This window comes from Anabas testudineus, chromosome 4 (assembly GCF_900324465.2).
Source record: "Anabas testudineus chromosome 4, fAnaTes1.2, whole genome shotgun sequence".
NCBI lineage: Eukaryota > Metazoa > Chordata > Actinopteri > Anabantiformes > Anabantidae > Anabas > Anabas testudineus.
The window spans coordinates 24,476,228-24,488,784 of NC_046613.1; the positions used below are offsets into that span (position 1 = coordinate 24,476,228).

Below are 12,557 nucleotides of genomic sequence, written 5' to 3' on the forward strand. Positions count from 1 at the left end.
GTGAAACTGACAGACGAGCTCATTGTGCATCGTGTGTATTAGTCAGACCACTGTGATCAAAGTGCTTCTTCCTGCTCAATGTGTCCCTGACGGGTCAAAACATTTTGCTCTGTTGCTTTGACTTTGCCACAAAGCTTCATGTCTCAGCATCAGTGGTCGTGCGACGACGCCTCCATCACGTTTTACCTGCCGGTGTGGGTTTGTTAATACTGGTAATACTGCAACACAGTAAACTGTGCAGACGACAGCCTCTGTCACTGTTTGGTGAATTGTACTGAAAGTGTTTTTCTGTCTAAATGCAAAATAAAACTTCAGCTTCAAGCTGCATCTCATTCATGTGGGATTCAAAAATTTGCATAATTAGATTTAGCATTTTGAAGACCAGGGGTGTGTGTGTGTGTGTGTGTGTGTTCATAACAAAACACGTCAGAATCAGGCCGAGCTCAGTATTAAGTCTTTGACTGTGTATTTGTTCCTTTGTCCTGTTCTTTTAAATACATCACAAGAGCGTCTTGATGGAATTTCTCGGCACAGTAGGGAGGATCAAATGATTTATTTTAGGTGGTCAAGGTCAAAGGTCATGCATGCCATGATGTATCTCAGAAACACCTCAGAGGACTTTGATTAAATATGGTACAAACATCTTGGACTTCACACAGAAACACAATGTGCTCATTGTAGTTTTCTAGTTTTCTTCGCCTGAGTTTCGAGTTCCATTATTGACAGAAGTGGACGATAAGAGCAGAATTTCCTTTTAGCCTCAGTGTCAAATAAAAAGAGGCGACTAAGCAGCTGAGACACAGTTTGAACCGAGGGCCGTTATCATTTGTCCTTTTTGATTTTATGTGAGTTCAGTAGCAGAAATCTGTGTTTAAAAAGCGAGTCCTAATGCAAAAAGCATGATGCACCACATAAAAGGTGATGAGGAAGCAGAGTGGAAGCAAAAACACCATAAAACACAATCAGCACACAGGACACCGAGGTGTACATAAAAAAAACTTTATTATTGTTGTAAGGTAAGATTGACAACAACATGCTTTTACCACAATAAAAAATAAAAAGATATTGCACTGGTTTTACTCTAGCAATGTTTTCCTCTCTTAATGTCTTTCTCAAGCTTTTACGGTGCACAACGCAACCTTCCTCCTCCTCTTCATCAGTCTTAAATGACAAACACACAATACAAAGCTTGGAAATACTGCCCTAGTCGGCAAGAATCAAGTCAATAAAAGTCAGTTTTGGCTACTCAACCGAGCGGCGACAACCTCCTTAGACACGTATACAAGCTTAACGGACTGCACACAGAAACATCACTGAATCTCATGTAATGGTAATGGGGGTTCAGAACATCTGTGCATGTCCCGCTCTGGGGAAAAGTGGTGATAAGGCTTCACCTCGTCATACCCAAGGTCGTGTTTAAATCAGCTGTGTGCTCAGAGTCAGAGGTGAGCAGAAGCTCGTCAGTGACAAAACCACAATGTACGATCAAATCAATCTGATTTGGTATCTGAGGACACACGGAGACGGAAACGGCACAAAACACAATTAGAAACTTCAAAATACAAATTTGATCGATGCTCAAAGTTTTACTGACACAACTGCATGAGAACAGGAACGATGAGGCTGGATGCAGAGACCGATCTGTCGTGTTTCTTGTTGTTGTCGAGCATCTTTATTGAATTCAGAGTAATGAATCTTTACAAAACGCCGTCTCTGTGTTGGCACCGGTACCAAAACACTTCCAACGAACCCCCGGCTGGTTTAATGAGCGTCTGTAGCACTGGGTCTGGTCAGTGAGCCACAGAGCAGCAGAGGTGCATCATGGGTAAACACAGGCTGGAGGTCGGACAAATTGCTCAGAGTGTAACTGCTGAAGCAACTGGGCTGGGACAGGACCGACGAGCCTCGGGGAGACTGGGCAGCGCTGTTTCTGGCCAACCTGACCCCGTGTGTGCGCGCGTGTGGTCAACAGGCTCAGGACTCGAGATTAATGACTCCACCAGGGGAAACCGACACTCGCTTCTCTCTCCAGCAGATGGTTGCACCATCATCTTTACACACGGGAGAAAGTGTTTGTGTGTGTCTACCGTCAGTGCAGAGGGTGAAACTGGCACCACTGGATTAGATGGCACTAGTATCGATCTGTGTGTGTGTGTGGCAGCTGTTCATGTAGCATTATTAGGACGACAAGCTGAGAGCAGATGGGCTGGATTGTGCATGATTACACACAAACGAACTCTGCTCCTAATTACCTACAGAAAATCAGCACAGCTCCGACTGATACAGAGGCTTTTAGTGACAAAACTACTGACAAAGAACCAAATTTCAGCATTTAATTAACTCAGCTGTCATTAATCTTATTACAGAGCACACATAGGGACTAATTATTAAATAACAAGGTTTGAGTAGAGCCCAACTGGATTTTAGTGGATTTCTGAGGCACTGATGCAAATGTTCAGGCAGGATTTGTTTCCTAATGAACATTTTTGATACAGGTCTTTTCTCATGTTTCACTGTGATTGAACATCTAGAAGAACGACTGTAACTGTAACTCTGCTCACGTTTCAGTTCTAGCTTAAGGTACAAAATTTCATTTCATCCTGCTCTGAGCTTAATGTGTTTTCAGTTTGTCTTTGGCACCAGTGAGGCTCTGGACTCTAGAGTTCATCAGAAGGTTCAGCCAAAGTTTACTCTGGATGCAAATAACTCAAACTATCAGAACTCGGAGAGGGAAGATGTGGGGATGGTGAAAAAGAAACCTTTTGGTTTTAGGTTTGATGGTATTTGATCAAATCTCAACCTGAGACAGAGGCGACACTTCAGTTCATTTCAGAGATCAGTAAAGCCTGATGTCCAAACCTGCCGTCCTGCACGTCGAACAGGTTGCCCAGTTAAAATTAAATATGTACCTAATATAATTGTGTCCTTGCTTGTTCTAAAATGTCTGCGCTCATGCTTTTGTCCATACTTTCATTAAACAACGACTGATTGTTTTCTCTGTGCCACCCTGATCTGATTTTTATACCACACAGAGGCTCAAGACGTTTGCAACATGTCCACTGACAACATCCGAAGGTAAACTAACAAAAACGAATCAGGTGGTCAACAGCTCCAGCGATGGATGCTGCTTACTCTCTCTGTGTCAACACCGCTGACGTATTGCACATCTGTTAACAAACTTCTGCAGGGACACGAGACGACGGACCCCACGAGCAGAGATGATTTTCGCATATGAGCCGAATCTTTGTCCTTTCTAAACGTCGTCCACCACAGCTGAGCTCTTTATCTCCCACAGAGAATCAGGAGTCACCCAAACATCCCAGCCTGTCAGAGGAGGTTTGATTGTTACAGGCAACAAGAAGCATAAAGAAACAAAACAACATGTAAACATGATACAGAAATTGCCACAGTCAGTGTCGAGGTCACTTTAAACTACATCAGGGACCTCTGTCGCATCTCCAACAATGACGCAGCTCAGCAAAGACACAAAACAGGAGGAAGTGAAAAGCTGAGTGCATTTTTGTTTCTATCTACTGAAACAATCGTACAACTGAGCTACGGAGTCTCGAGCGGTTTTCTCTTAGTGATTTTTGTGTCTTTTTTTTTTTTTTAAACAGACAAACGAGAGAAGAGTTTTGTGCAAAGCCTGATGCCAAACACAGACACAGAGAGCTCAGCACACATCCACAGGCAGCAGAGTGTCCTGACCAACGTTAGTCATCAAACACGCACACAAACACACTCAATGTATAAAACAGATGCACAACAGAACTTTAAATATTCTTCTATATATATATATATATATATATATATATATATATGTATGTATATGTATATACATAGATAACCATGCACAAATTAACAAACACGCTCTCTCTCTCACACACAATTACAAAGTAAGGTGTGATAACTTTATAGAGTTAGAAGCAAAGAAACACAGCAGGTTGGTCCAGATACCAAATAAAAGGAGTGCAGCCTTCAGAGGCTGATGGGGTTAGAAATAAAAAGGTTGTGGTCCAACAAGAGTTTCTAAAATAACCACAGACGTTCACCACAGCTCGACTATTTCTGTGTTCAGAGGTTTGTGCAGATGACTGAACCAATAAAATCTCTTCAGACGCCTCATGCAGTCAGTGCTCAGGGAATATATCTCTTTTGCTGCAGGCCTGCAGTGTCAGATCAGCAGGGACTACAGCGAGAGGAGAATTTAATTTGGCCTAGTTATCTGGGTGCTGAGTGCACGTTGACTGTGCACATTTACTCCCATTAAAACACTGTAATGCATTTACACAGACTGCTAAATCTAAGCTGCACTTTATTGCTGAGATGCATTCACAGCTAGGCAGACACCAGACCAAGGAGCAATGGTAAGGGAAGCGGTGGGTTTGGTTTGGCACGTCCTCATGTGAGGAGCATGCGTGTACTCTGCCGAACATCAAGGTGAAAGTTAATGAGGCAGCACAGAAACTCAAAGAGAACATAAATGTGTCTACTTTTTAAAATTGTATGAGCATGGACCACTGGGCTCTTTATTTCTAGTCCCGTCATGTTGTCAGAAAAAGAAAGAACGCAGACTCCTCGTGGTTTTTAGTCTGAAAGCATCATCTGAAGCGTCAGGACACCACAATAACTCACACTAACATAAAGAGCACAGAACAGCTGGAATGGACCTCCATCTACCACACCTGTGTCTGCTTCTGTTAGCTCTCTCTACGCCTTTCTTTTGCTTCAAATGTCAAACTCTCAGATTAGTGCCATATTACTAATATATTGTCTTCTTCCAAACATGCAGTTTGAGTGAGTTCTGAAACTTCGGGCCGGCGCTGAGTGGTGTGATCTGTACATTTTGCTCTGGTTCATTTCAACTATCTGCTACGTCTTCTTGCTGGTTGCTTTGTCTTGTTGCGAGGAGGCGGACATGACGTTGGTGACAGTTGCTGTCTGGGGCTCGGACCGCTTGCGCTGTGGCTCAGATGCTGCAGAGACGGGGAGGCTTGCATTGAGGGCGGCCTGAGCTGCAGCGGCACCCAGCTGCTGTACAGATGCAGAGGTGGCAGCATTCTCTCTATCCACAGACCCTGGGACGTCCTTGCAGGATGGCGGTGCTGGGGCTGCACAGTCTTTCTGGGCTGAAGATCTGGCTGACCTCTGGGAGGTTGCTGGAGAGGCAACTCGCTCAGTTCTCTGCCTGGTCGGAGATAGATGTGGAGCTGGGACCTGTTTGGAGTGGAATGAAAGGGGGTCAGTATGGGGCACTTCTGGGGTTGCTCCTCTGGATGGCTTCGGGTCCTTTCTGTCAGAAACACTGCTGAGTTTAACAGGACCAAGAACGGATTTAGCTACTGTAGCAAGCTGGGACACAACTCTGTCTACCCCACTCTCAGAGGGTGGAACCGGGGAGCTGGAGCTTGAGTTGGAGCTAGAATTGGGCGAAGAAGACGCACTCAGACTTGCAGCTGCAGCGGCGGCACATAGTCTCCGGTTGTCGGCCTCCTTCTTCTCTTTGGGGATGCCTGGAGAGGAGCAGGACGTGCGGGGAGTCTCTTGGCTGTCTGTAGTGCTTGTGGCGGTGTGGGAGTCTGGGGACTTAGTTGTAGTTCTGCAGTCAGGAGTACTTGTATTGCTCGTCGTTGATGGAGCAGTGGTTCTAGGGCTATCCAGGGTTTGATCCTCTGCTCTGAGCTCTGATGGTCCCGTCTTCCCTCTGAGGCCCTTTGAGTCTTGTGGAGGAGTTGGCTTGAGGAACATGTCCTTGCTGACGGAGATGAATGCACTGCCTGGAGTGGAGAAGGGAAGGGGACCCTGAGTGGGTTTGGTGGTACCGCTTGGCTCCAGAACCCTCCTCTCTTGTCTTGCACCCTCTTCTGTTGAGGAGCTGGAGCTCCCCTCCTTTACTCCCACCGATGACAAGCTCTGTGCAGACTTTGTTTCGGAAACGGAGGGGAGGGTGTGTGAGGGAGTGGGTCTGCCGATCTGTGAGGGCCCAGTGTGCGTGAATGTGGCGTGGGGAGTGGATGGGGAGAGGCAGAGGGACGGCAGAGTGCCCCCAGGGCCTGTTCTCACAGTGGTGGGCCTCAGGAGGGGGGGAGGGGTAAAAGTCGTCCCCCTGCGTCCATCCTGGCTGTCCTCTGAGCCCTCATCTGTCTCGTCCTCAGATGAATCAACCTCGTGGATGGCATCTTGCTTTTGAAGCGATTCCCTGCGTTCTGCTCTGTCCTGTCGAATGGCGGACAGTTTGTCCTTCAGCTTACTCTTCCCGGGGCCAAGGCCCAGTGAGCCAGATACAGCGCCGAGGGCACCGTCCCCTTCCTGACGTCCTAACTTCCTGGATGAGGAGGAGTGTTTCTGCAGGCTGCCTTTCTCCACACCGCGTCCTGCTGAGGACAGTAGACCCTCACTGGCGGACTCCTGAAGGTCAGAGAAGAATAAGAAAATATTCTTGTCAACACACACAGTGGCAGAAAAAGTATGTGAACCTTTCTCATAAAACATGTTATAACAAATAACAACTTCAAAAATTTACATGTTAAATTTTGTTAAATATTAACTATTTAACAAATATGTGCCTAAAATAATAACAGAAAAGAAATCCTGATCTTTCATGTCTTAACCATAAAAACCTCCTAGTGCGAGTGGAAAAAGTATGTAACTACTGGAACTGGAATTAATAACTGGTTGACTCCCTGAAATCAACACAAAGCTCAGTAGAACAACAGACAGGCGTGTCAGACTGTTACCTGAAGGCTCTGCAGGCTCGGCTCCCTCTGCAGAATCTCCTTCTTAAACTCTGAATGTGAGATGTCCAGGCTGTGTTTACGACTCCCCACAGCTGCTCCCACTGGCAGCTTCTTTTCGCCTGCTGCTGTGACTCCAGAGGAGGATGAGGGGGAGTTAGATAGGGAGGCAGCCAGTTTCTCAGCAGACTGCACCCTCTTGAGAAGTGGTGAACGAGGAGGCTCTGCACTTTTAGGTCTGGATATCTGCCTCACCAGGGGAGGGGAGGAGTGGAGCTTCACAGGGAATGACTGGCCCACAGCAGCCTGTCCCAGACTGTGGCTAGGCAGCGGGGAGGGTGAGCGCTGAGGTGAGCTGCTCTGAGGTGTGGGTGAAGGTGTGCGGGCCAGAGGGGAGAGGGGGATGTTGCCAGCAGACTTGCGTCGTGGAGAGCGGTACTGACGCTGGAGCTTCGGGGCGAGACCGTGCAGGGAGCTGGGGCGGATGTGGCCAGAACTTGCCGGGGAGTTTGGGACGCTAGAGCTGGGGGAGCTGCTCTGAGATGAGTTTCCACCAACTGAGGAGCAGAGAGGGAGCACAGTGACGCAGCAGTTGCACATAGACAGTTACCTTAAATACAACCATGTTCATTTACATCAATTTAACTCGGGTATCGGTACAGGTTATCACAACTGTAGATTTTCTCTTATGTACAATACTGAAAGTTTTTTCAGTCCTCAATTTTATTGAAGTGTTGGTAAACGACATCTCTGGCTCTGTGAACTTACATCTTTAAATGTTTAGACAATAAAACATTATTTAACAATCAACTGAAACTGCTCACTGCACAGTTTCAAACCTGGTCTGCGTCTCTCACCTGAGTGGGCAGAGTCAGGTATGGACCTGTAGCCCTGTGTTGGGCTCCGTGGTGACAGATTGTGTGTTGGTGAGCCGGGTCCACTCTCCCCAGAGGACAAAGAGCGGTTTAGAGAAGAAAGACTGCGGCTGGTGTGGAGGAGAGACGCCTGCTTGGTGATCTTCCTGAACAGAGACGTCCTCTTCTTACTATGAGAGAGAGGAAAGGACTCACTCAGTGGCTCCACGGGCGTATTAAAAAAACAAAACACAAAGAGACGTTTGATATGACACAGGTGTGTGCCCCACCTGTCTTGTCCCTCCTTGTTCTTGGTCTTCTTGTTGCGTCGCGCCATCTTGGATTTGTGGCTTGTTTTTCGGGCAGGGCCGACTTTGATGGACGTGTTCTCAAACGGGGTGGCAGAGATGGACACTTTGGCACCGCTCTGAGGGACGAGACAAAGTATAAGACATTTTTTTGTTTCAGTTCTATAAATATAGAACTTGGATTATAGAATTGGTATTTAAAATGTCATTTGTGTCATTAATTCTGGTGTATGAAGCACTTTTTATGCTGTTTAATTAAAAAGCAAATGAGTAGAAAACCTAAAATAATGAAATAAAACAAGATAAAAAGTAACCTTGTTGTGTTCTGTGGCTGGTTATCACTGCTCTGAATTCAACTGAAGTGATTTAACTGAATCTAAAAAAAGGAAAATTGAGAGTACTTGTTATCTGTACCTTCAGTATGAGCTCCACCACCTCAGTGTGAACCAGACCGTGGACCGGCTCTCCGTTGACATGAGTGATCAGATCGCCCTCCCTCAGCCCGGCTTCATGGGCTGGACCGCCCCCCTCCACATGCTGAGAACAAGCAGAAAGAGGTGAGAAAGATGTTGGAGGACAGAAGTGAAATGGAACAAGTGAGTCCTATTGTTGTTTACTGCCATCTTCTGTTAACAACAAGAATCCCTGTTCTCTCCAGCCACACTGACAGTGACACTGACTTGAAAACACCAGAATAATTAGAATGTGAACTGATAAATGTCAACTTTAAAATTGCTCTTGAGGACTTTCGACTTTATTAGTTATTAGTTTATTAGTACATCTGCACTGTGGACTCACCCAGACCATGTGGTGCACCGTGTAGATGTCAGAGTCTCCCATATAGACGCGGATGGCTCTTAATGTGAATCCGTACTTCTTTCCCGCTCTGTGGATGATGATGGCAGGTTTGATGCTGCTCACGGCAGGGGACAGGTCTCGGCTTGGAGAAGAGTCTCGTGATGATGGGTTGGAAGATAACGAGTGGGGTGACATTGGGCTGGCTAGTGGGGAGGCTCCATGGTGGTCTGAGGACGTACAGAAGGAGCCTAACGTTTGTGTTGTATTGCGGCCACATTTAATATAAATAAATTATTATTATAATGTCAGTCATGAACATTGTTATTATTTCCACCTCACAGCCTCACAGTGTGCATGACGGACGCCAGTGTTTAACAAACTGATGCACTGACCTGAGGGGATCATCAGAGACAGGGTGGTGGCGGACGCTGACTTGATGACCTTGTTCAGCGGTCTGGAGCTCGGCGTTGTGGTATGCTTGTCCGTGTCTCCTGACAGCAGCCGATGGCGAGCCCTGCGAGCAGCCAGGTCACTGATGGCCTTTGGAGTCGATGGAGAGTCACTGTCGGCTGCACTTTTAGCAGCCCCACCCGTACCACCGTTGCTGCCATTGCCACCATTAGCGCGGTCAGACACGTCGCCTGAGCTGCCGGCTGCATTGACAGAGGATGGAGGAATAAAAGTGAGTGGGGGGGGGGTCAGATTAGGTGTTTTTCCACTGCCTATGTCAGAATACAGGGAAACAATTCAGGTTTATGTAGATTTCAGTTGTGTAAATGAACGTTTAAGATGGAAGTCACTTTTCTACCTGAAGAGCTTTAAACCACAAAACATTTATTTAAGAACTACACTGCTTCAAAACCACTGGTTTAACAATGGAACACCACTATGTCTCCTCCCTGTTGTGTCTGTACTGACGTGTGAGCGTGGCCCTGCTTAGCTGGCTACAGGTGGAGCTTGGGGTGGTGGGAGACTCGTCCAGCTTCAGCTCTCTCTCCACTGGGATCTCTGGGATGGCGAGGGGGAGCTCTTCGCCCCGGGGACCTCTCACTGCACTCGGACCTAACAGGCTTGGACTCTTACGACTTCCAGCCACACCTAAGAGTTGATAAAGGAAAAGTTGAGTTAGGCTCGAGACCTAAACCTCATTTGAGTCACTTTGTATTTTATTTAATAAAGAAGCTGAACATGACACTTTGCCTGACATCAGCTTCAAGAATTTTCTTTTATTACATTATATTAGATTTTCTTTTATTACATCCACTATTTTGGGTCAATCTGAAGAACAGTTTCTTCCCTACAGTGACCGCTAAATTTTTACCATGGCCTCCTTCCTCTTCAGAGGAGATGGCAAAGCGTGGCATCTCAATGATAGCAGAGCAGCAGCGTCTCCGGACTGTCAGAGGTGGGCTGGAGTCACTCTCTGTGTGGGACGACTCAGAGACTGACAGACGCTTCCGCAGTCTGGAGAGGGAAAGGTGAGGAGAGTTCAGGAGAACGTACAACTGCAAATTACAGCTGACTACAAGATACAGATGATCACATACCAGAATGTTTCTTGTTTAAATAAATACTAAAAAATATTTGTTGTTGTTGTCCAGAACTAAATTTTTTTTAATACAACAAAAGACAATTACTGCATCTGTCCTGTTTAATTGAGGTGAAGAACTCACATCTCTGGAGAGCCCACCAGCCAGGATCGATCTCTGGACTTGAGTCCACTCAGGCTGTCAATGCGATCTCCTCCTTCCTCACTGAGGCTGCGTTTGGTGGGAGGAGGAGTCCTCTTCTCCTCGTGCAGGGATAGACGCTCCATACTACTGTACACCTGCACACAACACACAATGTTAACTTCCATCTTTACAGTAACTCATTTTAATCTGGAGCTTCGCATTCAGGGCTAAAAATTGACATGACCACTAGTAAATCGTCAGTTGTGATCATGATATATGAATATAAGCATGAAATGATTCTGTGTTAAAAAAAGATCAGGTGTGGAGCCGTGTGCAGGTTTCAGTGTGTACCTTGCTGAAGCGAGGTGAGCAGGAGGAGAACTGCCGAATCTCCACGTGTTCATCATCGTTGGTGTCGTCTTCTTCCTCTGAATCGACGTGGTGGTACCGATCAGACCGAGCTGCAAAGGACAAATTGATTAAGCTGTATGCTGATGACACCTCAAACAGGTAACACATGTCTATAACCCAGTCGGAGACACACTGTCAAAGTAGCTGGTGTCGTCCTCAGACTCCAGCTGGGGGATGAATTCTGCTTTCTGTCTCAGCAGGCTGTTCCAGTCCAGCTCTGTGAAGAATGGGTGCTGCTTCACCTCATAGGCACTTCCTGTAGAGATGACAGAGAATGTGAAGAACAGGGGTGGAGAAACTGGCAACTACATCATCAGATTTGACTGAATCTGGGCCAGAGTGCAACATGTAAGGACATTTAAATAAGAAAACAAACAAAAAAGTTTGTTACCTGTGCCCAGTCGCTCCAGGGGGTTTTGTCTTAGCAGTTTGGAGATGAGATCCTGAGCCTCCTGAGGCAGAGCTTCATCCTCCTCAGGCCACATAATCTCATCTAACACAACACAGTGTAAAGACACAGATGTTTGGTTTACTTTACTTAAAGATTTTACTCTGGCTGTAGGTCTCACTTCAGCCATAGTTTTCAGGGTTTGTATAATGAATAGCTTTTGTGTTTGTTTCCTCTTCCAATAAATCAAAATAACTGTAGCTTGTTTTGTACTGTCTGCATTTCACATTCTCAAATCTTAATCAAATACTTTCACTTTCTCGAATGTGAACCACACATCAATCTTCTCATCAATATGTTGTTTCTGTGTGGAAATGTGTCTTGCTGCAGTTTCTGTTTTATGTTCTTGACCATTTCTTTACTTAGATTCCTCAGATGCTGTCCCAGAGTTCCAGTTAGAAATTCCCTACCCTACAGTTCACAATGCGCAATGAAAAACACACTGCCGACAGATAAAAACACAGAACACATTCAAGGTACAAGCAGATTTGAGTTCTTTATCACTACACTGCATCAATAGAGACAGACTCAGACAGTCATAAAAGAGACACACAGGGATCAATATAGGTTTATGGTCATTGATTGTCGGTACATCAAATAGAATTCAAAGGAGAGAAGAAAACAGATGAAAAATCACATCGATTTATTTCTTGTGAGTAGAGTCTGTCCCTCTCTGCTGTAACATCTCTTCCTGTCCACGTCTGATGATTTTATCAGGTCTGCTGTTCTCTCTCCTGGAAGCCCTCAGGCTCAAACATTAAACATTCACGATAAAATACATGTTACAGCATCTTTATTGAAGAACAGGAACTGGACAACATCCATTTTTAAGTGTTACTGCTTCCACAGAGTTGCTTCAAGTAAAGTAAACTTTGGTTCAGTTCCAGTCTTATTCCTTTTATATTTAGCTCTTTATGTGCAGTGTCACATTAGACACCAGCACAGTGAAACTCGTGCGTCTTTGTGAGACAAGTGGCTGGACTGGACAGTTTGACACAGGCGGGATTTTGTCAGTTCAAAGTGAAGTGTTGTGACAGCTAGTGAAGTATAGTCTGCCACATGATCTACTCACCACTGATGACCTGCCCAAACAGTTCCTCTGGTGTGTCTCCGAAGAAGGGAGCGCAGCCCACCAGGAACTCGTACAGGATGACTCCCATCGCCCACCAGTCCACCGGTTTCCCGTAGCCTTGACGTAGAATCACCTCTGGGGCGATGTACTCTGGGGTGCCACACACCTGACGAGGTGTTAACACACAGAAGATCAGCAGAGTTTTCTACACATCTGGCGATTTTAGTAATTATCAACAATTTTCAGCAAAAACATGTGG

General features: G+C 45.9%; 1 protein-coding gene across 7 annotated transcripts in view; it reads right to left on the bottom strand.

Moving 5' to 3' along the window:
* Nucleotides 1-3,587: 3,587 nt before the first annotated feature.
* The window catches only part of mast2 (microtubule associated serine/threonine kinase 2), a 133,499-nt gene continuing 124,529 nt past the window's right edge, over nt 3,588-12,557 (bottom strand). For all 7 annotated transcript variants that reach the window (XM_026346252.1, XM_026346255.1, XM_026346254.1 and 4 more), the window contains 14 exons: nt 12,299-12,464; nt 11,170-11,271; nt 10,912-11,034; nt 10,719-10,828; nt 10,368-10,522; nt 10,016-10,158; nt 9,613-9,792; nt 9,087-9,347; nt 8,695-8,921; nt 8,311-8,433; nt 7,879-8,015; nt 7,592-7,779; nt 6,738-7,291; nt 3,588-6,408 (listed from right to left, as the gene is read on the bottom strand). In XM_026346252.1, coding sequence (XP_026202037.1) covers nt 4,873-6,408; nt 6,738-7,291; nt 7,592-7,779; nt 7,879-8,015; nt 8,311-8,433; nt 8,695-8,921; nt 9,087-9,347; nt 9,613-9,792; nt 10,016-10,158; nt 10,368-10,522; nt 10,719-10,828; nt 10,912-11,034; nt 11,170-11,271; nt 12,299-12,464 — 4,005 coding nt within the window. In that variant the 3' untranslated portion in view covers nt 3,588-4,872. The remainder of the gene's footprint in view (nt 6,409-6,737; nt 7,292-7,591; nt 7,780-7,878; nt 8,016-8,310; nt 8,434-8,694; nt 8,922-9,086; nt 9,348-9,612; nt 9,793-10,015; nt 10,159-10,367; nt 10,523-10,718; nt 10,829-10,911; nt 11,035-11,169; nt 11,272-12,298; nt 12,465-12,557) is intronic.